The sequence below is a fragment of the Peromyscus eremicus genome, chromosome 9, assembly GCF_949786415.1.
Source record: "Peromyscus eremicus chromosome 9, PerEre_H2_v1, whole genome shotgun sequence".
In the NCBI taxonomy this organism is placed as follows: Eukaryota; Metazoa; Chordata; class Mammalia; order Rodentia; family Cricetidae; genus Peromyscus; species Peromyscus eremicus.
The window spans coordinates 91,455,124-91,480,926 of record NC_081425.1 but is presented as its reverse complement, the minus strand read 5'-3'; the positions used below and the strand labels follow the sequence as shown (position 1 = coordinate 91,480,926).

Sequence of the window (25,803 nt, the reverse complement as noted above, 5' to 3'; positions counted from 1 at the left end):
GTAACCTCTCAAATCTGTTATCTATTGTTTTATTCAAAGTTTATTTAGACTTTCTACATATTTATTTAGACTTTATATATCAGTTAGACTCTATATTAGATGATATACTTCCCATTCCCATTCTTCCTAGCACCTGAACCTTTTAATGTGGTATTATTTTGTTTCCCCATAGAATACCATTGGAGTTTTTCTTTCTTTAGGGTCTATTTGGGATAAACTCTCTTAAGTTTTATTAGTCTGAAAAAAAATACTAATTTTCTCCCTAATTGTTGGAAGGTGGTTTTGCTTGGTATACACTTTTGGACTAACAGTTTTTTTTTTTTCTTGGAACACAGAAAAGTTCCCCTTAGCTATTTATTTCAATTATGGCTATTAACCATTTGCTTTTCTTTGGAAAAAATCTTTGCCAGCAAACAGAAAAAAAATTTTCAACTTACTTTGGATTCTTTAAAGAGATGCATCTTTCCTGTTCTGTAGTTTCACTTCATGGATCTGGATGTGGATTATTCTAAAACTTCATTCTACTTGACGTCCATTGAAGTTACTATATCTGAAAATTGAGGTCCATCATCAATCCTGCATGTAATTTTATTACCCTTTTCTAACCGTTTAAAAATATGCACTGCAGCCTGGTGGTGGTGGTGGTGGTGGTGGTGGTGGTGGTGGTGGTGGTGGTGGCACACGCCTTTAATCTCAGTACTCGGGAGGCAAAGGCAGATGGATGTCTGAGTTTGAGGCCAGCCTGGTCTACAGAGCAAGTTCCAGGACAGCCAGGGCTACACAGAGAAACCCTGTCTCAAAACACACACACACACACACACACACACACACACACTCACACACATATATGTAGACAGATGTTTGTAAATAAGACAGACAGATATGTGCCTCACTATCCCCTCCTATCCTCTGTGTCTCAGCCACTCTCTTTTTCCATCTCCTCATCTCTAGGCAGTCTTTCTGCAATTTCTTTTGGTCTTTCTCCCAACTCACTGAGTCTCCTATTAACTGTGTCTAATCTGAAGTACATTACTAGCTTTTTAGGCTTTGTTTCAAAATTTAAGGGATGCAATTCACACACACAGACACAGACACACAGACACACAGACACAGACACACACAGACACACACAGACACACACACACACACACACTGCTTGGTCTTTTGCAAATCAACTCTATAGTCTTATGACCCTTTACTTGGCTCACATTTCTGTCTCTATTATTTCTTCAACCATATGAATCAAATGATTTTGTCTTCTGTGTATCTTTTGAGAGTCTGATTCTATGTCTGCAGCTGTCATTGAAGGTTTCCTGTGTGGGTTGTGACTTTTAATTGTATCTTCTAAGATCTCCATGAAAGCCATCTCTCCCTTGACTTTCTGAAGTGAATGCTGCTGGAATCGGTGGCCATCCTGTATCAGCCCGACCTTGCCAGACTCCAGTGCTCTGCTCTCTTGTCTTTGTGTTGGGGAGCATATTACTCTCAGGAGATCCAGATTTCTGTGTTCCAGGGGAGTTTGCTGAGTGACCTCTGCCCAGGTGACCAGACGTCATGCAGGGTAACTTGGTATCCATGTCAGGAAGCTTGTTCAGTTTATTCTACAGCTCTTGGAGGGCAAGGCGTGTTTGTTAGCATCAGAAAACATGGAGTAAGTGAAGGAAGTGGTAGTTCAGTGATGACTGTCCCTAACACTGAGCTTGAATGTTCATTTTTACTGAATTTCCTCCCACATGCTAGAATTTTACCAATGAGGAAACCAAGCCTGAGAATGAAGAACAGCCCAAGGCCATATGTGAGGGTCAGAGTGTGAACCCAGTTGACTTACAGAGTTGCGTGCCATGCATACATGTGTGTGCATGTGTAGCTAGAGTTTTCCTGCCTGGCCCACAGTCAGGATATATCTCTTTCACCTGCCAGTCCCACAGCCTCTCAGACCCGACCAAGTAAACACAGAGACTTATGTTGCTTTCAAACTGTATGGCCGTGGCAGGCTTCTTGCTAACTGTTCTTATAGCTTAAATTAATCCATTTCCTTTAATCTATACCTTGCCACATGGCTCGTGGCTTACCGGCATCTTCACAAGCTGTTTCTCATCGTGGCGGCTGGCAGTGTCTCTCTGACTCAGCCTTCCACTTCCCAGCTTTATTCTCCTCCTTGCCCCGCCTATACTTCCTGCCTAGCCAACGGCCAATCAGTGTTTTATTGATTAATTAGCAACACATTTGCCATACATCCCACAGCATGCATGTGTGTGCACACACAAGCATGCTCTGTGTATGTTTTCTTCCTGCCTTTTCCTGACGTTCCACAGTAGAGGTGATGAACTACCAAATCAGGCTTTCACTGTGGCTTGAAAAGCCAATATTCAAAGTTCAGGCTTTATTCTACAGGGCACACATCCCTGCTTCTTTATAAATGACACCCATGTCTGACGTCATCCTGGTTTAGTGAGTAGTTTTAAGTCATGTTAAGAGTTACACTTAGAACATTTTCCTTCAGTAAAACAGATGGTTATCCTTGACCTTTCCTGATGTTTAAGAATAGGAAGTGAACCACCAGTTCCCCAGAGAGCCGTGGGGTAGAGGGCAGCGCCACGGGCAGGCTGGGAATCACAGGCAGGCTAGCCATCTTTGCCCCACCCCTGACACTCCATCTTCTGGGGCAGGAGGCCTCCCTCTTCTCTCTTCTGCAGTACCAAGCAGTCTCCAGCGATTAGAGGAAGAGGCTGAGGAAGCTGGAGTCGGGCTGGCTCTGTGCCTTGGTGGTGTGTGTCCTGAGACCACGGTTTGCATCTTCACCTTCTAGACTGGATGGGAGACCCTAGGGTTATGGGAGACAGCAGGGTGTCAGAACCGCCACAGCTGCTGCTGCTTTTTGAGCACGTGTGTGTTAGGTGCCCTGGTGGCCTCTTCACAGCAGGAGTTCACTTAATATGTAACATCTATGACTTAAGAAATCTTTTTCACAATGTAGAAGTTTCCAGAGAGATGACTGCGTAGGCAAAGGCACTTTCCACCAAGCCATATGACTTGAGTTTGATTCCTGGGACTCATAGGATGGAAGGAGAGAACAGATTCCCTTAAGTTGTTCTCTGACCTCCACATGTTTGCCATGGCACGTGCTCCCCCCCCCACCGCAGTAAATAAATTGAAAACACTTTAGAAAAGATCTTTAAAACAACAACAAAATAGAAGTTACACATTCCACAATCCCAAAGTAGAGCTGTGATTTCCAAAGTACATAAAGTGTCACTTCTATAAACAAACATATTATATACAAGATAGTAACACATACACACAGGACATATATGCTATACACATCACATACCACATCCATACACCACACACACCACACTCACATCACCGCACATTACAGAAGATAACTATCAGTGGAGGAGGGAGAGGAATGTGGCTCTGGGGTCCTTTCCCCCTCCTCACCCAAGGCCTTTCTGTGGAAGTCTGTGGAAAGGATTGTGATGTGACGGGATGGGGAGTGAGAAGAGTCACTGTCTGTGGCTGTTCTAGAGTCCAGAAGGAGGTCTTTTCCCACCAGGGATCGCCCCCTCCTTTATGGTTCATGTTATACCTAGCCTTTGTTCTCCTCAGCCCTGGCCAGGCCTTCGAGGCCAATTTTGATTCCTTAGGTCTGCCAGAGTAGCAATCCCAAACACTTACTCCTGAGCTTAAGTTGTGCTGTAGTTTGTGTTCGCAGAGGGGGCGTAGTTCTCAGTGGCACTTTGGCATGCAGCAGGCAATGGGAGAGTTTCAGCGGATGCTCTTCAGGGCAGAGCCCATGGGCAGTCCCTTGCCATGTCTTCCTTTGCTGTTGGTTTTCATGTAGCCTTGTCCTAATCAGTCCTGCTCAAACAGTGTCCCTTTAAGGAGATAACTTACATCTCTGTGTGTGTGTGTGTGTGTGTGTGTGTGTGTGTGTGTGTGTGTGTGTGTGCGCATGCGCACACACATATGAGTGCAGGTGCCTGTGGATGCCAGAGGCACGGGATCTTCTTGGCTGGAGTTACTGGCAGTTGTAATCTACCTGACATTTGTGCTGGGAACTGAACTCAGGACCTCTGCAAGAGCAGCAAGCATTCTTACCTGCTGAGCCATCTCTCCAGCTCCAGGAATCAGATTTAAAAGTCCCTATTGTAGTTGGTAAGCAAAGTAGAGTTGAGAACTTCTGACCACGAGGCTGTAAGTGTCTTCTCCTGTAAAAATACCTTATATATGTTGGAGTTTTTATTAAGGTGAAATTCACAGTTATCAGGTGTGTTTCATGTATTCACAATGTCAGGTGATGACTTCCTTTATATAGGTCCCAAATATTTTCATCATCTTCAAGTTATGCCATATATCTACCTGCCTCTTTCCTTTCCTTAACCCTAGGGCAGCCCACAGTCTGTTTTCTGTCTCTGTGATTTTTACCTGTTCTGGGTATGGGCCTTTCTTTCACACAGGCTAATGTTTTTGAAGTTCATTTGTGTCGTAACGGGATGCAAAGTACTTTTTCCTTCTTATTGGATGAATAAATACTTTGCCATTGTGTGTACACTCCAAGGTTTGGCAATCCATGGAGGTGTTAGGGCACACTTGATTTCTTTCAATTTTTGGCCGTTGTAAACAGTGTTTCTGTGACTATTTACATATTTATATTTGAGTGGAAATGTCCAATTTTTTGGTGATATACTTAGGATGAAAGGCTGGGTCTGATGGTGACTCTTTGATTTAACTCTGAGAACCTGCCAACTGTCTTTCCCATGGCATCCGAGATGGTTCTATATCCCAGTCAGTGGTCTGTGAGGGTTCTAATTCTCTGTATGCTTGCCAATGTTTGTGTTCCTTTGAGAGAGCACAGCCATTCTAGTGTGTACAGTGGTCACTCAAAGCAATTTTGGTTTTGATTTCCCCAATGGCTAACTATGGTGAATATCTTTTCTGGTGTTTATTGGATATCTGTGTATTCTTTGGAGAAATGTCCATTTAAGACCATGGGCTGGCCGGGCAGTGGTGGCGCACGCCTTTAATCCCAGCACTCGGGAGGCAGAGCCAGGTGGATCTCCGTGAGTTCGAGGCCAGCCTGGGCTACAGAGTGAGTTCCAGGAAAGGTGCAAAGCTACACAGAGAAACCCTGTCTCGAAAAACAAAACAAAACAAAAAACAAAACAAAACAAAAAAAAGACCATGGGCTGTTTTAAGTTGGGTAGAAACCACATACTTTTTTGTTGAGTTGTGTGAGTTCTTTATTTATTGCAGACATTAGATCATTATCAAATATATTATTTGTAACTCTTTTCTCCCATTCTGTAGGTTGTCCTTTCATGTTTTAGTGATGTCTATTCATGTATAAAGTGTTTTAATTTTTGTCAAGGTCTATGTTTGTTTTTCTTGTGGTTTTGTCAACATATGCTAGGATCCATGGTCATGGAGATTTACCTTGATATTTTCTTCTAAAAGTTTTATGATTTCAATACTTATCTTGTGTCATTGATCCATTTAAGTTACCTTCTGCATATGGCGTGAAGCAGAGCATAACTCCTTTCTTTCACATGTGGCCATCCGGGTATCCCAGCACAATTTGTTGAAGAGTCCATCCGTGATGGGGGATGGTACCCTTGTGAAAAATCAGATGGTCATAGGTACTCAAATTTATTTCTGGATCTTTAAATCTATTTTACTGTTTTCTGTGTCTGTCCTCACACTAATACCACATTATTTTGATTACTGTAGCTTTGCTGTAAGTTTTATACTGAGCAAGTGTGAATTTATCTACCTTGGTTCTTCCCTTGTGAACAGTGATTTTGGTGCTTAGTGTCACTTCGGTTCCCTGTTTGGCCCTCACCATTTGGCATGATAACTAAAGACTTTCCATAAGTACCTTTTGTTGGGTTGAAGAAGTGTTCTTCTGTCCCTCACATTTCCAGCATGAAATAGGGCTGGGGTTTGTCAAATGCTTTGTGTGCAGCAGTTGAGGTGATCATGTTACCCCCAAGTGCTGTATTTTATCGATGAGTTTCCTATGCTGAGCACTCTTGCATTTTTGGATCAAGTCCTGTTTGCCCTGGTGTATAGTCCTCGGTGTACATTGTAGGATATGCCTGTGTGCTGATGCTGTGGATGGGGGTTTGAGTGTATGTTCATATAGGATATTGTTCTGTAGGTTGTTTGCTGTGTTGTCTTTATGTGGCTTTGGTGTCAGGTGATAACCAGGCTTCTTTGCTGGTTCCTGAATATGTCAGGCATGCTCCTGCTGTGGGGCCTTTTGCCATGGCAGCACCATTTGCCTAAAATAACTTGTCCCTGGGTATCTGTACCCTCCTTCAATCTGTCTCCAACAAAGCACTCTTGGCTCTCTCGTCTCATCTTACAGTTTTCTCATAGCAATTGCCATTTTCTTCATAGGATAGAAGTTAATTATTCATTATTATGCTTTGCTAACTTTCTTGTCTGGGTCTGGAGTTAATTTCTTTACCTCACTCATCTGTTCATTCGATCTCCTGTGTGACCACTGACACTTTAGAAAGCAGGACTCGGCAATGTTTCTCTGGCCCTTTGGCTCACTCATCATCTTTTGTTCCTGATACTGAGAGGCTGTGAAGTTGTGGGGGTGTTGTTAGTGGCTTGTCTTCTCAGCTTCTGGTTTGTTTCCTTGTTAAGTTTTATGTGTCTGAGAGGATAAGAGTTCCCATTTTCCATTTGTCTGCTTGTTTTATGTTACAGGGATCTTCCTGGTGAAGAGTCTTCACTTGGCATTATGTTCCTCACTCCTGTTGAGGACAGGTGGTGGGGAAGCCAAATGAATGTCAGATACAAAGATTTCACAACAGTCACGATGCTAACCTGTAGCCAAAGACACGTGTGCATTTCAGGCATGTCTCAGAGGAGGCACAGAGATAGATAGCTGTGCTTGGGCACAGACTGGGAAAAATGGGTGTGCAGGTTTTAGAGCTAGTGGTATCAATGATTAAGTAATGAAGTGAGAATGGGAGAGGAGGGGGAGGAGAGAGTAAAGTATGAATGAAAGATAATGTATATGGGTTAGAAGTGTGAGGAATGAATAAAGAGGGCACAGCAGAGTGGTGCATGGAGACAAAGAAGTCATACAAGCCTGTTCTGGGAAGTTCTAAGCTATCAGGAAATAAGCAAGCAAATGTATAGATAAGCGTATAAAGAACTAGAAATACAAATTTGCAAAAGGGAAAGCATAACGGAGTAGAAGCTATGATGGCACCAGGCGCTGTTTCCTCTTAGGCTGGTTGATGTGGCCCTCCTCCTCCCCCTGACCCTCCTCGGTGCCAATCCTGCTGAGGGGAGAGGGGACTCCTGGACTCGCTTCAGATAAGCCACGTAGGCTAACCTTGCCTGATTCCTCGTCTATGGTTCCTACCTTCAAGTGACAAATTGGTTTCTGGTTTCTGGTGTTTTGAGGTTTTTCCTTTCCCTCCCTCCCTTCCTCCCTCCCTCCCTCTCTTCCTTCTTTCCCTCTTTTCTTTTCATCCTTCATCCCTCATTATTCTCTCTTTCTTTCCCCCACTTTTTTTCTTTCATTGGGACATAGGCTCTGAGGACAGCTGGAAAGCCCACCAGCTTGTGTTCACCTTTGTTTTGGGGAGGTGACTTCCTCACTGTGCAGATGGTTAACCAATTTGGTCGCGACACAGGATCGTCTTAATGCGCTCCTGAATTTGGTTTGCAAGTGCTCTGGGGGCATTTTGTGTCCGTCCACATCTGGGACATTGGTCTGCAGTCTCATTGGTGGTGTTGTGCGCTTACCCAGCTTTGGTATCAGGGTCACACTGACTTCATAGAATGAGTTTGTTAGTGTCCCTCCCTCGGCTGTTTCCATGGGACAGCTTGAGGAACATTAGTGTCAGCTCTTTCCTAAAAGTTTGACAAATTAGTCTGAGCTTTTCTTATTACTTATTTTAAAAGATTTAGAAAATTAGATCTATTTCTCTATTAATTAATTAACTTACTTGGTGTGCATCTGAGTGCATGTACATGCATGTGAGCGCATGTACAACTCAGAGATCGGAGGACAACTTGTGGGAGTTGTCACTCTCCTTCTGCCATGTAGGTTCTGAGGGTAAACCTCAGGTCTCAGTGCCTGGTGGCGGCAGTTTCCCCAACCGAACCCCCGCACCAGCCCTGGGCTTCTCCTTGTAGGAAGCCCTTTTGTTACTTCTTCAATTTCCTTGCTTATGGATCTGTTTGAGTTATTAATACATTATTGATTTAATTTCATAGTTCATGCGCATTTAGAAACTCATTCATTTCTTCAGCATTTCCAGTTCTTGGGGATGGTTAGCTATTCTGGTTGTTTGGGCGAACTGGTTCCTTTTTCCTCGCTGTTAGGTGTTTGCTGGTTGGCTGTGTTGGACATGACAAATCCTTACCTGGCTTGCCTGGTACATCTACTCATCTTGGGAAATATGTTCTTTTCCTCCACCATACACATTTTTAATGGACTTGCTTCTTGTCACTCCTCTGGGGACACACGGGACCACTGGGTAAATGCTAGCTGAAAGCATGGTGAGCTTCCCAGGGGAAATGAAAATGCACAGACTGTGTTTGCCCAGTGGCAAGACTGAGCTGGACGTACTCAAGATGGCCACCCACTGAGTGGGTCTCAGAGAAGTGGGAAGGCACGGCTTGCCTCTAATCCTCCACCTCTGCTCTCTGGGTGGTTTTTGCTAGTTTTATTATTATATTTCTTCACTTGTTTTGAGTTTACATTTTTTCTTTTAAAATATAGCACCTGAAGGTGGACACTTAGGCTGCTTGATCCAAGCCCTTATTTCTTGTGTAATGTAAGCATCTCATCTCATGAATGTCCTCAAAACAATGCTTTAGCAGTATCCCACAAATGTCTCCATGTTTGCCCTTTCCATTTCCATTTGAAATACTTATTTTTTCCCTGGGGAGCTGGGGAAACAGCTCAGTCATTAAAGCTCTTGCTTTGCAAGCATGGGAAGGAAAATGAGCTAAAATTGTGGCACATGCTTATAATCCCAGCACCAAGGAGTTGAGACAGGTGTGTGTCTATCCCCAGAAGGAAATGTGATATTGTTGACTTATTTTACAGCTGGGCTGTATTAGGCTCAGATGCATCAGTTCAAGGTCATTCAATCATTAGGTGGTGCACAGAGAATGTGGGTCATGGTCTGTTTTAGAAAAAAAAGATACAGAAAATTGCACAAAAAAAGATGAGTGGAGGTCGGGTCACATGTCCTGTTTCCCCTCTCTTTGCAGGATGGATGAGGGTGATGTCCTGATCATGCATCCTGGGATCATATGCATCATGGTGAGACTGCTGCCTCGCCTGTACCTTGACGATCACCCACAGGTATCTCTTGATGAACACATGTGCTTTGTCTCTGTTACCTGGCTTATCTATAGAGTGCCTTCTGGAGTGAGACTTTCTTTGTTCTAGTGTGCCATGGTTAGCAAAGCCACCCCTGGGCAGAACCTCTTGAAGGGTGGTGTCAGTGTGTCTGGGACCCTTGATAGATCTGTGACCACCCTTCGAGCGGCATTCAGAGTAGTCACTCCTGTGGATTAGGTGACCGTCTAAAAACAACAGGTGAAAAAACGTAGTTGAAGGTAGTGCTTCAGCTTTGCTTCATCCGTGGTGGTGTCCATTTCAGGAAGAAATGACAGGTAATTGGTGTTCATGTCATCTGAACACAGCTGCGACATGGTACAAATTTTGAAGGTCTTCGAAACTTGGGACAAGAGGAGTGGAGGGTAGAGATCTTGCTGGTAGAGATGGGACTGGTCTCACTAAGAAACAGTAGTATCTGGTGTAGGAGTGAAAATAGTCCTAATGTGGTCCATGTTCATACGTCCTCTGGTGACTCCACTTCTTATTCTGCATTCTGTTCTCCTGGAGAACAATGACACAGCGAGCATAAAGCTGGTGAGTAGGAGATCCAGCAGAGTGGCATGGAATGTCCTGGATAAATGCGCTATGGAGTTAGTAATAACTATGCCATAATAGTTCTGGGTCATGGGATGATACTCCACAATGACATGTTGCATGTAGCAGTAACTCCCTAAGCTTCCCCTGCCCAGTGATAGGTAGTTATCTTAGGTTGTAAGTACACTTTATGATGTTCATACAATGAAGTGGCCTAATAGGGTGTGTCCATGTTTTTAACTAGCACATGGCAGTATTTCTCATGAACCTGTGTGTCATCAGGGATGGGGATACACTCCACATGGTACTGGCTGGGATGGAACCCCCCCACAAAGGCTCCTCCATTAATGGATCCAACACTTCAGGGTCCAGCACATGTGACCAGGGGCCACTGAAGAGCTAGCTCAGCTTGGTCGTCTACCTGTGTTCTTGTCTCAAGCTGTTAGTATGGTCTGGGTCTCCTCTATAGGGTCATCTGCATCTGGCCTCTATCTGTGTCTCTATGTGGATTCTGAGGAGGGCACACAGCAGCTTAGGGCCCCCAGAGGCACAAAGCAGAGGCTTCTAGACCTTCTGGAGATTTGGGTCTGAGACAAGTCAACATTGTCTCCACAGTGTTTCATCAATTCAAGTGAAACAGTCAAGGCTCAGCTTAGCCTCAGTGCAGAGGGAAAGAAATACTCCTTTATCAATGTGAGTGCTGTCATGTGTGCATAGGAAAGGGGGACTTGCTGGGGGCCAGTTTAAAGACCAGCTTCCTTAGGCATTCTACTCTTAAATCAAATGCATTGTAGCCAATGAGTTCCCTGAGTTCCGAGATCTTTCCTTCTTTACCTTAATGCCTAACACATGCCTGTCTTAAGCATACTGGAAACTCGCACACACTGGACGGTCCCTCTATGCCAGGAATACAGTGTTAGCCATCTTCCCCAGAGGCTCTTCAGCCATTCCTTGCCCCATTCTGCAAGTGCTTGAGGCTCAGGAGCGTTGTATGACTTCCCAAGGCCTTATAGTTGGTGAGGGAGAAGATCTGAAAGACCCAACCGTCGGACATGCTCAATGAGTAGGTCTCTGATCTTTGCAGTTCCCATGAAGTACAGGGATGTGCATTGTCACAGTGCATCTTTCCAGGGGCATTTACCTTACCAGGAGGCTGGCTTCTTCAGCTGTTTTATACAATACAATGGGAATGTCTATGTGTCTAGGTGTCTTGGCAATCAGCTTGATGGTTGTGTTGTGCAGAAACCCACTCCAGTGACAGACAGTGAAGGGACAGAGCTGGCAGAGAGGCTGTCCTGCTGCCCCTCATCCCCACGGATGTGGCTGAACCTGGCATTCAGACGTTTGCTTGCTCTGTGATATCAACCCCGCAAATTAAGTATGCAAACAAGAAATCCATTTGGCACAGTCCTTTTCTTCTATTCAGGTCAATAAGTAATTGAGGAGAAGTCCCGATTCATCTTCAAATATGCAGATGAACACAGTGATGCATTTTCTCGGATATTTTCTGCAGCTGCCACATCAGCAGCTATTACAAGTTGGATAATTACAGTAATTAATTTCTGAAAGGGGGTGGGGGAGACCTCATACTAACAGATAGAATAGTAAATCAAAGGAGAAATGAAACCACACGAGAAAGTGCTGAAACCAAGCTGCTTTTAAGCTCCTGCAGACTTTGCTGCCACGGAGAGGAGAGGAGTGGGGTGTCTCAGTAGATGGCAGTGTTAGGAAGGGATGGAGAGCTGCTCCTGTTCAGCTCCTAGGGTCTGCAGGCTGCTCCTAATGCTCAATATGCTCTTCATCTTACTCTGACTCTTCCTCCCCTTGGCTGAGAAACGGTTGGTGCCAGAGGCCACTGCTTAACTAACCTTATGGGTGTCCCATTCTGCTTTATTTCCAATCACAGCTACATTAAATTTGTTCTATGTGCAGCCCTCAGAAATGCCAATACTTCAGGCCACTCTTAGAAATAGATAATACAGTTCTTTCTCTGCCTCTAGCATTTTAATCCATATTAAAAACTGGGAGGTAGACATTCAGTTGCATACAAGGCAAAAATATGGGATTCAACTCAGTTTCTTGGCCTCAGAAAAAACCTAATTCATTGGGAAGATGCTTTCCTTTCTCATAGTTCTCAGCAGCCTGCAAGGGTCTGACTCTGTAAGGACATTGCTGGGGGCCATAGCTCTAACCAGTCCCAAGTGCCTCTCCATTTCCTCCAGGGCTGTGACCCTCAGTCAGTTGTTGGCAGAAGGATATTTGCTTGTACACAGGACAGCTATAGTACAGAGGGTGGGAGGTCAGATCCAACTTAACAGAGTTGGCTGTACCCCAGTCTGTGCTGGAGAAGCCAATGGGATGGTTTGCTTCCATGAATAACTGGAACCCCCTAGCTTGCACCTCTAGTTATTCAGGGATGAATGGAACCAGAACTCATGCTCTGAGTTTGAGGATGGAGAGGCAGAGGCCATGGGAGATACTATGACAACACTGAGCTGGCTACAGGAGACCTCATCTCCAGGCCTTGGGGCATAGAGAGAAGTACGGGCACTGGTGTGAGGCTTTAGAGAAAAGGCATGCCCACCCTCATCAGGAGAGTGGGGAGGGAGGAGGACTCAGACACAGAGAGGTGCAAAAGAAGGGGCCTATTTGGTTTTGTTCAGTTGGGTTAAATCATGGAGTGGGGCTGGGAAGGTCAGCCATGATGTCAAGAGCCTTGTATGCCAAGCTAAGAGATCTGAAGCATCTTGGGTTTCCAAACATTGTGACCACCAACACTTGTTGATTTAATGACTACGTATTCTACAAAGGCCATGGAGACAGTAGACCACGGTCAGGTCTCTCGTGTGCCATCCAGTCATTACAGAACCACAGGGGATTTGACCTCTTACTTAACAATATCGTTGTCCTTATCACGGTTATGAAGGTGAATGAGTGCCAAGGCCATGGCCATCTGACAAGGGAAGACTTTAATCCAATGGAGAAGCACATCAACTTAGCATTAAGACATATTTATATGTTTTTGTGTTGGAAGAATTTAAATGAAATATAATCGTCCAGTTTTAAATGGTCCTTTCAGTGAAGGGGTAAAACATATATCCATGCTTTCTAAGTCAGTGTTTCTAAGTGTGAACCCTTATTGTTAGACATAGAAATTTAGGCTTCACTTTTATATCTTGAATTTAATACTAACCTATGGGATTTTTTTTATAATTCTTCACTATAACAAGCTTTGCTATATACATGTAATCTTTAAGCTTCATTATCCACGGACCTTCATGCAGCATACTTGAACCTGTCAGTTTTGTCCTCAACTTTCCTTCTTGGAAAATTCTTCACATTAGGACAAAATTCTATTTTACCACATGAGGTCCTTCCTGACATAAAAGAATTTTCCTTTAATATTTTTCAACATCCTCAACTTATAACTGTCGGTTCCACTGCTACTTGATGGCCCTTTTGTGTCTTAGTTTTTCCTTAAATTTTAGGATAAAAGGGCTGAGAAAGAAATCAGAGAAACATCACCCTTTACAATAGCCACAAATAATATAAAATACCTTGGGGTAACTCTAACCAAACAAGTGAAAGACCTGTATGACAAGAACTTTAAGTCCCTGAAGAAAGAAATTGAAAAAGATGTCAGAAAATGGAAGGATCTCCCATGCTCATGGGTAGGTAGGATTAACATAGTAAAAATGGCAATCTTACCAAAAGCAATTTACAGATTCAATGCAATCCCCATCAAAATCCCAGCACAATTCTTCACAGACCTTGAAAGAACAATACTCAACTTCATATGGAAAAACAGAAAACCTAGAATATCTAAAACAATCCTTTACAATAAAGTAACTTGTGGCGGCATCACCATCCCTGACTTCAAACTCTACTGTAGAGCTATAGTAATAAAAACAGTAATAAAAATGCTTGGTATTGGCATAAAAACCAACATGTGGACCAATGGAATTGAATTGAAGCTCCTGACATTAATCCACACACATGAACACCTGATTTTTGACAAAGAAGCCAAAACTGTATAATGGAAAAAAGAAATCATCTTCAACAAGTGGTGCTGGCATAACTGGATGTCAACATGTAGAAGACTGCAAGTAGATCCATATCTATCACCATGCACAAAACTCAAGTCCAAGTGGATCAAAGACCTTAACATAAATCCAGCTACACTTAACATGATGGAGGAGAAAGTAGGAAATAGCCTAGAATGCATCAGCACAGGAGACTACTTCCTAAATATAACACCAGTAGCACAGACTCTGAGAGCAACAATTAATAAATGGGACCTCCTGAAACTGAGAAGCTTTTGTAAGGCAAAAAACACAGTAAATAAGAGAAAACAACAGCTCACAGAATGGGAAAAGATCTTCACCAATCCCACATCTGACAGAGGGCTGATCTCCAAAATATATAAAGAACTCAAAAAACTAGACAGCAAAATACCAAACAATTCAATTATAAAATGGACTCTTAACAGAAAAATACCAAATGGCCAAAAGACATTTAAGCATTGCTCAACATGATGTCTTAGTCATCAGGGAAATGTAAATCAAAATGACTCTGAGATACCATCTTACACCTGTCAGAATGGCTAAGATCAAAACCACTGATGACAGTTTATGTTGGAAAGGATATGGAACAAGGGGAACACTCTTCCACTGTTGGTGGGAGTGCAAACTTCTACAGCCATGCTGGAAATCAGTATGGCAACTTCCCAGAAAATTGGGAATCAATCTACCTCAAGACCCAATGATACCACTCTTGGGCATATACCCAAGGGATGCTCATTCATATCACAAGGACACTTGCTCAACTATGTCCATAGCAGCATTATTTGTAATAGCCAGAAACTAGAAGCAACCTAGATGCCCCTCAACCGAAGAATGGGTAAAGAAAATGTGATACATATATACAATGGAGTATTACTCAACTGTAAAAAATAATGACATCATGAAATTTGCAGGCAAATGGATGGAACTAGAAAATATCATCCTGAGTGAGGTAACTCAGACTCAGAAAGACAAACATGGTATGTTCTCACTCACAAGTGGATACTAGATGTAAAGCAAAGGATAATCAGACTATAATCCACAGCCCCAGAGAAGCTAGGAAACAAGGAAGACCCTAAGAGGGATGCATGGATCACCTTTGGAATGGGAAACAGATGAGATCTCCATGAGTAAACTGGGGATGATGGGGGGTGTGGGCAATAGAGAGGAGGAGATAAGAACATGAGGGAACAGGATGGTCAAGCTGGGGAAGGGACAGAGTAGGAGAGCAATGAAAGAGATATCTTGATAGAGGAAGATATGATGGGGCAAGGGAGAAATGTGGTGTTAGGGAAATTCCCAGTAATCCACACGGATGACCTCAGATTAGACTACTAGCAGTTGTGGTGAGGGTGCCTGAATTGGCTTACCCCAGTAATCAGATCGGTGAATATCCTGTCATCATAGAGCCTTCATCTAGTAACTGGTGGAAGCAGATGCAGAGATCCACAACCAAGCACTAGGCTGAGCTCTGGGAGTCCAGTCAAAGATAGAGAAGAGGGATTATATGAGTAAGGAGGTGGGTCAAGATCATGATGGGAAAAGCTACAGAGACAATTGAACCAAGCTCATAGGAACTTAAGAACTTTAGACCAACAGCTGTGGAATCTTCATGAGACTGGACTAGGCCCTCTGCATAGGAGAGACAGTTGTGTAGCTGGGTCTGTTTGAGGGGCCCCTGGTAGTGTGACCAGGATCTATCCCTGGTGTATGAGCTGGCTTTCTGGATCCCATTACCTATGGTCGGACACCTTACTCACCCCTGATGCAAGGGGAGGGGCTTAGTCCTGCCTCAACTGAATGTACCAGACTTTGCTGTCCTCCCCATGGGAGAACGTACCCTATTGGAGGAGGGGATGAGAGGTGGGCCGGGTGGGGGGTGCTTACGGGGGTTGGTGGAGTGGGAGGAGGGATGAGAGGGGGATCTGTCATTGGTATGTAAAATGAATAAAAACATTTTTTTAATAAATAATTAGGAAACATTTTTTAACCATAAAATAATATCATATTCTAATGAAAACCCAGGAAGCTGTTGCAGATGCACAGGTAATGAATGTCAACAGTCCTGGAGACATTTCTGGGTTTTTTTCCTACAAAATAATTGAATTAACTAATTGGCTAAATATTTAAAAGTCTCGTAACCAGCTTTCAGCTAGTACTTTTCCTAAAAAGTGTTGACTCTTCACTTAGGTCCACAAGGTAACTTCAAACAGGATGAAAGCTCGGCACCCCGGCTTTATTTTGTGTCTATCTTTTTTTCTTTGAGCTCGACACATGCCCAGCTCTGCATAGCATATGCCAGTCACTTAAGGCCTGGCTACTGAGTTCTTTCCTCCTCCTTCAAAGTCAAAGACACAGAAATAAATGTTCCAAAGCTGCAGTCACACGGACTCCAGGAACTGCAAAGCTCCCCAGGACAGGCCATCCTCCATGTGAAGCAGTTCTCTGCAGAATGAGAGTACATCCCGGAGCAGAGCCAGCCTGTGCCCAAGAAATGAGGACTCCTTTGGACTACCCCGTCGCTCCATAATGAGACAATGATCAAGCAGATCCGTCTTCACCAAGACTGCATAATTACGAATATCTCTTTCCTCTTTGCTCAAATTTTCCACTTAAATATGAAGACCAGGTCAGTACCCCGAAGATGGGCACATCATCATTCGAGCCCCCTGTCTGTTTCCCTCAAAGTTTACCACGTTGGTCAAATCTCCTTTCTTCATGTCCCACCATTATTTGTATCTTTAGTTGGCATATTGTGACGGGAGGCTGAACCTCACCTGTCACCCAAGTTGACACTTTTGCCCTAAAGTTCCTGTTTACTGTGAACTACAAGGGATTTGGGCTAATTTAACAACTTCAGTTTAAAGAAGCACTCCTAAGTTTTTGTTTGTGTGTAAAGAAGGTACAGACATAAATACCCTTGAGGACAAGTTATGCACACAGCCATACATAAATACAGGCCACTCACTGCCCCTGAAGACATTGTAGCTTTCATTTAGATGCATCACTTGTCATTTTTAATAGGCCATTGATCTGATTATTTCCCCCATAGCATTAAGCAACCCTTAATTCTAAACCTTCACTTCCAATGACTTCACAGAACCGAGGGGAAAAATTGTGTCTCTTAAGTGAAAGCGAAGAGGTCGGCCGAGGAGGTTTCATGTGTAGACGCAGGTTGGCATTCCTGTTTCAGTAGGCAGTCTGCAGAGGGAGGCATCCATACGAAGGGGAACTCCAGATTCAGTAATGAGGGCCAGAAAGCCTGGTGTGTGGGGCCACCGGGTGGTCTGGATGAAAGCCTTTAGCAACCAGAGAGCCCCAATGGGCACCACAGTTAGGTTCAGTGTCAGCCCAGGGACTGACAGTCTCAGGCTGTCCTCTGCCTCCTGCTCTATCTTAGGGGATGTCATAAGATTTTTTTCCTCCAATACTGAATTTTGTTCTCCTCTGGGATTTCTAAGGAGACAGTCCGAGAAGGTGATAAAGGCTAGGTCAGAGAGGAGAGAGAAGGGCTGAGAAAAGTGAGGCTCCTTAAAATTTATCATTGGTTTTGACAAAGCCTCTAAAATTTTCTCAGTACTTTCCTATTTTTTAAAGTTTCTCTTTTAAAAATATTTTCTAATTTCTTGAGAATTAATTCCATATTTTTGCCTCCAGATGCTTTAACGTTACAATTAAATCTGGTTGCCCATTTACTATCTTTATTTAGGACTTCTAGTTCCGTGTGGACAAAACAATACAAAAGCAGTTTAAAATGTCAAGTGTTCCATGTTTTGTCTCGAACACTCGAAGTGTTAAACTGCCACATTCACCAAACATGGCGCCTGCTGGTGTCATGGTGGTCTTTCTCCAAACACTTTGCCCTTCTTTCAATTGCTATTTCCCATTTTAGTGACTTTCTAACTTTTCTTTTTCTGCTAGCTGGTGGGTGTGTGGATTTACTTGCTGCTGTGAGGGGCAATCCCCCCACTCGGATTATTTTACACATTTATGTGGACATCAAGGGCCCAAGACAGTGAGGTGGGATTTGTTATCCTGGCTGAGGCTGCTGTGTGTCCTGAGGAGTCCCGCAACACCTGCATTCCACTGGGCTGGTGGGGGCAAGCACCTCTTACCTCCAGCAACTTCATGGTCAGGTGCTTGGCATTTCTTTTACTCTTTTTCTTTTTTTAAAAATCTTTATGTGGGGGCTAGAGAGATGGTTCAGTGGTTAAGAGCACTGGCTGCTCTTCCAAAGGATCTGGGTTCAATTCCCAGCACCCACATGGCAGCTCACAGCTGTCTGTAATTTCTGTTCCAGGGAATCTGATGCCTTCATACAGACATACTTGCAGGCAAGACACCAATGTACATAAAATAAAAATGAATAATTAAAAAAGTCTTTATGTGTATAGGCATTTTACTTGCATGCCTGGTGCCCAATGAAGGCTGCCCCCTGATTGGGAGTTAGAGTTGTTAGCCATCATATGGGTGTTAGGAATTGAACCTGAAGTGCCTTTGCAAATAAAAGGATATTTAGCAACCAGCTCAGAATAAACCACTGGGCAGGAAGGACTCACTGACATCCACCTACTCATGCAACATGGATGGTTGAGTAAGAGCCTGTGCTGGGGCCTGGTGCTGATCCAGATGGGTCCTTTTATGAGGATGGCTTGTCCTTGGGTCCCAACCCCAAACTTCCCTGAAAAGAGTAAGAAGTAATTTATTATCTGAGCTAAATATGGCTTGGAGAGATCTGGGGTTCTTTGAATGACATGTTCTACTCTGAATGTGGTCACATGAACTGCTGCAGTCAGAGCACAAACACTGACATGAAGCACAGCCTCTGGCAATACATGGGTGAGGAAGGCAAGTGGGTGGGTCTCAGCAAAGGAGGGAAACCCCGCTATGAGTATTAGATGCCATTTGACAACATTCGCAACTTTTGAGTTGGTGTGAGCTAGTGGTCTGCTAACTTAAAGGCTGTTAGGTCAGGTATAGAGGTGGACAATAAATTGACTATTATGGGGATTCTAGGTAGCCCAAGTCAATTTTGGCTCTGGATCTGTAACATCCCAACTCTACAATCATGGATATTTTAATCAGTCAATGAGTCTTGCCCAATGTTTAATATAGATGTGACTTTTTTCCCCCTGGGAGCTTCAGAAAGCAATAGGAAAATGAGCGCTGTTGCTGAGTGCTGGGCGTATATTCCCAAAGCAAGGCTTGGACCACTTGCTCCTGGCCAAGTTGCCCTTTTTGTAAGAGGCATGGCTGTGAGAAAGGATGGAAAACAATGTCCCGGCCAGATGCAGGTGTCTAAGAGAATCTTGTCTCCCTCCAGCGTGCAGCCTGAGTTAGTGTCAAGTGTGTTCCTGAGCCCTGAAGGCTCTGGACAGGGCGACAGCCATGGGATGTCCTGCACAGCCCAGTAGGACAGAGAGGAGGGACTTGAGGTTCATGTATCTGTGAATACATTTGTGCCTAAGTTTGGAAATGAGCGTCATTTTCTGGAATTTGCCTATGTATTTCACACACTTGAACTAACACCTAAATATCAAATTTCACATACCTGAAATATCGACAGTGCTAATAGCTATGGACAGCATTACAGGAGGACGAATGACTGAAAAGGGCCGTTTTCCCCCACAAGGAACTTGGTAAAGATCTGTGTTTGTTACACTACCGCAGTCAATACTCTGTGTTTTCTGCCTTTCCCACGAAGCCCAACCTCAAATATTTCCATTATTCTCCAATAAAAAATTTCAGGCTAGCCGGGCGGTGGTGGCGCACGCCTTTAATCCCAGCACTCGGGAGGCAGAGCCAGGCAGATCTCTGTGAGTTCGAGGCCAGCCTGGGCTACCAAGTGAGTCCCAGGAAAGGCGCAAAGCTACACAGAGAAACCCTGTCTCGAAAAAAAAAAAAAAATTTCAGGCTGTATTCAAAGTCCAAGAGGCTTCTTGGGGTGATCTATTAAGCAAAGCAAGTGGACCCAATTTTACATGGAGATGAAGAGGAACGGAAACCTCAGTGAGCCTGGGTGAGGGGAGACATTACAGTCAGGTGGGATTTGTGTGGCCCAATTGGCAGCTGGTCATTCTTCTAGTTTCTTCTGCCTTCTTACTATGCCATTCCCTGTATTTACACCTCAAGTTCAGCTCCTCAGACTAGGTGTAGGTCACAGAAATTGCAGACTGAATTTCTTGGGACCAGGGATCATGGGAATGCATAAATAAAGGCAGGTAATAGGGAACAGTAAGGCCTCTGGCCACAGGAGGTAAATTTACCCAAGTAAAGGAGTTCACATTTAACTAAGGGGAAAAATAGAAATAAAAGCAAACTGTACCTAGCAATCCAAACACTTCTATGGCCATCGTTCACGCCTCTTATGAGGTGCCAGGTTCTCTTTACAATGAATGCAGCATGCACAGTGAACCACAGGCTTCAGAAGACAGCTCAAGGTGCCACTTGTTCTGACATCATTATCAGGACCTAAGGAGATGGATGGAAGCGTTTCAGGCCCCAGGACCTCACCTGCAAAGTGGGTAATGCTTCCCATTGAGAAGAGCAGTGGAGAGGGGACCCAGGAGGCCTTAGACCTGTGCCCTTAGCATGTGCATGCCAGGTGTGCTCCTTATCCAGAACTTCTAACTCTCTAGTCGGGTCCGGGGAGCTGAGGTCACGGCATATACAATTCTGCAAATGTTAATTGGAATGTAACACATTTTAGTCAAACATCAGCCAGCATATGGCTGGAGTAAGCGTGATGGCAAGAGGAGAGGGGACAAGATGGTCCCTGCCAGCCAGCGTGATGAAGCAGAATCCACTAGACCAGAACTCAGCGGCCAGGATTACCAGGCTTGCACCTGGGTCTAAGGCACAGTCACGCAGGAAGGGAAAGGGCAGAAGTGCTGTGAGTCTTAGTGGTCACAGGTACATTCTGCATAGTCCCAGTGGGGATGAGAATGGCACTTGAGGAATTCCACTACAGGAGGAAGTGATGACAGGTGCCCAGGCTCTGAGCCCGGGTCTAGCCACACCTACCCAGAGAACTTGCTGAACTCAGGACCAGCTGTGAGGAGTAAGCATGTCTACAGAGGGAGAGCCACAGGACTGCAAGCCCCTCACTCCCAAGCCTGGGACAAGAGCCTGCCATGGGTGGTGGGGTACAGATTTGAGTTGGGCCAGGCCTGGGATGAGATCTTGGAGTAGGCACAAAGTCACCGGAGGGTACTATTTAGATGTGTGACATCTTCTAGAGCATGACTCAGAGACTCAGTGGCTTCTTGTGTCAACTGTGCCAGAAGACAGTGGGCCTCTACGCACTTGTCAAGAGTGAGGTCCGTCCTGGCATTCCAGGCTCCCTAGCTCCCCAGGACTGGTGATCTCAGGTCTTCAGGATTTGTGCCACACTAGGATTCTTTTGCTGTTGCTGAGCTGAGGCAGAATCTAACAGAAAGAAGAACAGACCCAGCACCTTTGCATGGTATCTGAAGACCCTCATTTTGTCACAGGCATGCCTTGTGACCTTTAGATCATGACCCCGGGGCTGTGCTCCTTCTCACCTCCAGCCTTTCCACATGCTGATCCTTCAAAAACAACCACACACTCCACATCCAGCTAGCTCTCGGCTCACTACTCTTCACCAGGTAATTGGTACCTCAACTGATCTGGATCCTTTGTCAGCTCTCTGACTGGGGTGTACCTCTTAACTAGAACATTCTGTGATTGCATGTAGTAGGCAGATGCTGTGCATGAGGCACACAGACACCATGGAGATAGGGTCATAGTAAGAGATAGAGTCTCAGGCTTACAGTTTTGGGGGGTGAAGCAGGGGAGGAGAGAGGAGAGAAGAAGAGATAGAGAAAGGGGGAGCAATGGTGGATGGAGAGAAAAATTGAGAAAGGAGGAGAAAAGAGGGGAGATAAACAGTCATGGTGTGACGTTGACCACTGGAGGTACAGAGCAGCGTTGGTTTGGGAAAGTCAGAAAAGATGTCTTCGGGGAGAGGACATGCAGATGACCCTTGATGCTAAGTAGGGGGTCATTAACAGGATAGGGCTGGGGCAGACATCCTCATCTTTAGCTCTTAGCCAGAAAGGGGCATGGCATTTTCAACAGAGGAGCATAGAATGTCCCCATACCCAGAGCCAGGTGGATGAAACAGAAGGGAGCAAGTAGGTGTATTAGTAACATTTTTTCTCTTTTCTGAACCTGGCATGAAGCAAATTAAGGGAGAAAGGGCTCATTTTGGCCTAGAGTGTAAGATGGTATACAGTCCATCTTGGCAGGGAAGGCGTGGTGAGGGGCGTGTGAAGTGCCTGTCATATTTCATCCATGATAAGGGAAGTAGAGAGCTGACAGGAAGTGACACCAGGCTATGAAACCTCAAACCTCACCCAAATGACTCACTTTCTGCAGTGAGGACTTACCTTCTCACAGGAGTGTCCAGCCTGTGCCTCATAGGCTGCTTATGGCCATATGCTGCCAAGATACTTCAAACATAAGACTATTTGGGGATTTTTTTTTTTTTGTAACTTGATCTTGTGGTTTGTGACCATGAACTCTGTACAAGCAACATCATAGGTTGGCTATGGCTGAGGGATCTACTGATTTCATGACCTTCCAAAACAGCACCATCAACTCTGTGGGAACCAAGAGTTGCAACATGGCATCTGTGAGGAACATATTACATCCAATTCACAGCAGTCAGGAAGAGAAAAGCATTCTGGGAATATGAGATCCTAGGCTTATGCTATCAGGAAGTGTAGCCTTTGTACAGAAGTGGTCTGGGAAGAGGGAGGTGGAACAGAGGCTCATTCATTCACAACCAGCTGGGCTCTAGTGGTCCTTTTGTCAGGTGCAGCAAGAAAGACATGGATTCTCTGATCAGATAGGACTTGTATTCTCACTTTAATCCAGTTTTGTCAACTTGATGGAATCTTGAATCATCTGGAAATAGAGTCTCAGTGAGGGACTGTCTATGCCAGGAATGGCCTGTGGGTGTGTCTTGGGGGGGACTGTCTTGATTGTGTTAATTAAGGTGTGAAGACTGGCCCACCATGGGTGTCTCCATTCCCTAGGCAGGGGTTTCTGGATTGAATAACAGCAGAGAGAATGAGCTGAGCACTGGCATACATGTATTCCTTCCTTCCTCTTTGCACTTGACTATGGATATGACCAGACCAGTTGTTTTGAGTTCCTGCTGCCTGAGTTCCCTGGAAAGGTGGACTGTAACCTGGAATTGTGAGCCAAAAGTCCTAAGAAAACAAAAAATAAACCCTTTCTCTCTTAAGTAGCTTTGTCAGGCTATTTTATCATAGAAACAGGAAAGAAAACGAAGATACACCTAACTCAAGATTGCAAACTTCCAAGTCTAGGATGCTGTGGGAGCACAAATGAACGTGCTATGGTGGTGGGACTATGGCAAGATGGCAGATCCATGCCATGGAAGAAAAAAAATCAATTCTAAGTGAGCAATTTGAAAAACAAACAAACAAAACTGTAGCTAGAGTTTTCCCCAGTCCTGCTTTGTCCACGGTCAGGACAAATCGCTCTCACCCGCCAGTCCTGCAGCTGCTCAGACCCAACCAAGTAAACACACAGAGACTTATATTTCTTATAAACTGTATGGTTGTGGCAGGCTTCTTGCTAACTGTTCTTATATCTTAAATTAACCCATTTCTATTTATCTAGAAGTTGCCACGTGGCTTGTGGCTTACCGGTATCTTAATATCTTCTCATGGCTGTGGCTGGCAGAGTCTTTCTGCCTCAACCTTCCTGTTCCCAGAATTCTCTTCTTGGCTTGTCCTGCCTATACTTCCTGCCTGGCTACTGGACAATCAGCATTTTATTTATACAGTGTGATATCCACAGCACTTCCCCTTTTCTTTTTTTTAAAGGAAGGTTTTAACTTTAACATAGTAAAATTACATATAACAAAACAATTATCAAGCAAGAATTACAGTTACAACATTTAGTCTATTTATAATACAAAACCCCCCACAACTTATCAAGCACTGCTCTCCTGAGGGCCCCCATCCCTAGCATCCTTCTTATAATCTTCAGTAACATGAAGAACGAATGTCATGGCAAACCTGTTACCTCCCTCCCCAAATGAGAGAACATTTCAACCAAACTGGAGTAAACGACTAATCCGAATATGAGTGAATATAAAAGCTCCTGGTCTGCCAGAATTCTGGAAGAAGCTGACTTTGGGTGTAGTGATTTTATGTCTGTCAGGGCAGCAGGGTTAGTGTCGGGAAGACACACTGTGGACTGGAGTGGTCAACACTGCAGCCTCCTTGAGCACACTTAGCTGTATTAGCCCATTCTCCGTGACTGTAAGGACGTAAGTGAGGCTGCAAAAGCCTCTGATTGTGGTCCTGGAATTATCTCAGCTCTGGTGAGGCCCTCATGGCAGATGACATCATGGTGCAGGGGAACACTGGAGAAAGCCATCCAATGATACGAAATTGGAATCCCACAGGAAATAGGCTAACTCTGTCTGAGGGCATAACCTCCAGCGACTCACCAACTTCCCACCAGCCCCTTCTCTTAAAGGTCCTACCACATATCACGCCAGTATCTTGGAAACCATGCTTCCAGCACCTGGCCCCTGGCGGACAAGCCACATCTAAATGATGTCACCATTCCACTGAGACCCAGTTCCTTCTGGACGCTAGGACTTATTAATGTGGACTAGGAAGGAAGTTGGGCAGAAAGGGGGCAATGAAGAATAAATACCCCAGGATGGACCCAAGTCTTGACTGTTAGGTGGAGGAAGCAGAAACTGCCTTAGGGCCACCCCACCACTGCTTTGTGAATTAGCTTTGAGAGTCCAACCCGCCAGCCAGCCTGGTGACCCTTGACCTTACCTCCGAGTCCTAATTGAACCACCTTTCCCTTTCCTGCATTGGAAGTACTATGCGTTAGGGAAATCAATCCATTTGCAGGGGTGGAACCAGACTGATTTCCTGCCACTGTTCATATTTTCACTAAAACCCCATTTTACTGGAACCAGCATTGAAAAAAAACCCAGCACATTTTATTCAAAACAAGACAATATTGGTATTGATGGGGTTGCAGTGATCATGAGAACAATCAATTTCGCCTCCTCCATTATGGGGTATCGAGCAGTTTTGGAGTGAACTTGTGGCAACATTAGACAGGATCAGCATTTCCCCTTTGAAAACTTTTTCTTTTTTCCTTTTTGCATATTTAGATTGTAATTATAGCTCTGTGGTTGGGGGAAGGGAGCAAAAACACACAAAAAAGTCAAAGTCCCTAAAGCAATAAGTAAATACTTACTGGTAATGAAAAATTGGAGATTGGAGACGTTTCTCTTTAATTCTTATTAATAATACATTCTGATATTATTTTTGCATCTAGCTTCATGCAGACTGTCTCCCCAACTCTCACCCCAAATTAAAAGAATGCAGTTACCAAATGACAGCCCGAACTGTGGTAGAGAGTGGTCAAGGCGGAGGATGCATGTTCTCTCTCTGCTATCAGGAGTGCAGAGAAAGGTAGAGACAAGGTTTATGTGGATGCAGGAAGAGGCAGAGCATCAGAAGAAAAATATGAGAAAACAAGCCAGGGAAGCTGATGCATTTCCACACAGACAAGGCCCTCAAAGTACCAGCACCGGCAATGGAGTTATTTGATGCACACCGGAACTAGTGTGTGTGTATATGCATCAAATAACTCCATGTCTGCTTTGAGATTCTGACCCCTGTTGGGCTAGCGTGGGTATCAGCAAGCTAAGATCAGCTGTGCAGAGATCCCATTTAAATAGAAGCCTACGATGCTTTAGATGTGGCTTGAGTTTGTCCCTCAAGGGTT

General features: G+C 44.4%; 1 protein-coding gene across 1 annotated transcript in view; it reads left to right on the top strand.

Moving 5' to 3' along the window:
• Positions 1–25,803, top strand: part of Wdfy4 (WDFY family member 4) — a 229,276-nt gene that overhangs the window by 35,977 nt on the left and 167,496 nt on the right. Inside the window, exon 12 of the mRNA XM_059273136.1 lies at positions 9,253–9,346. Coding sequence (XP_059129119.1) covers positions 9,253–9,346 — 94 coding nt within the window. The remainder of the gene's footprint in view (positions 1–9,252; positions 9,347–25,803) is intronic.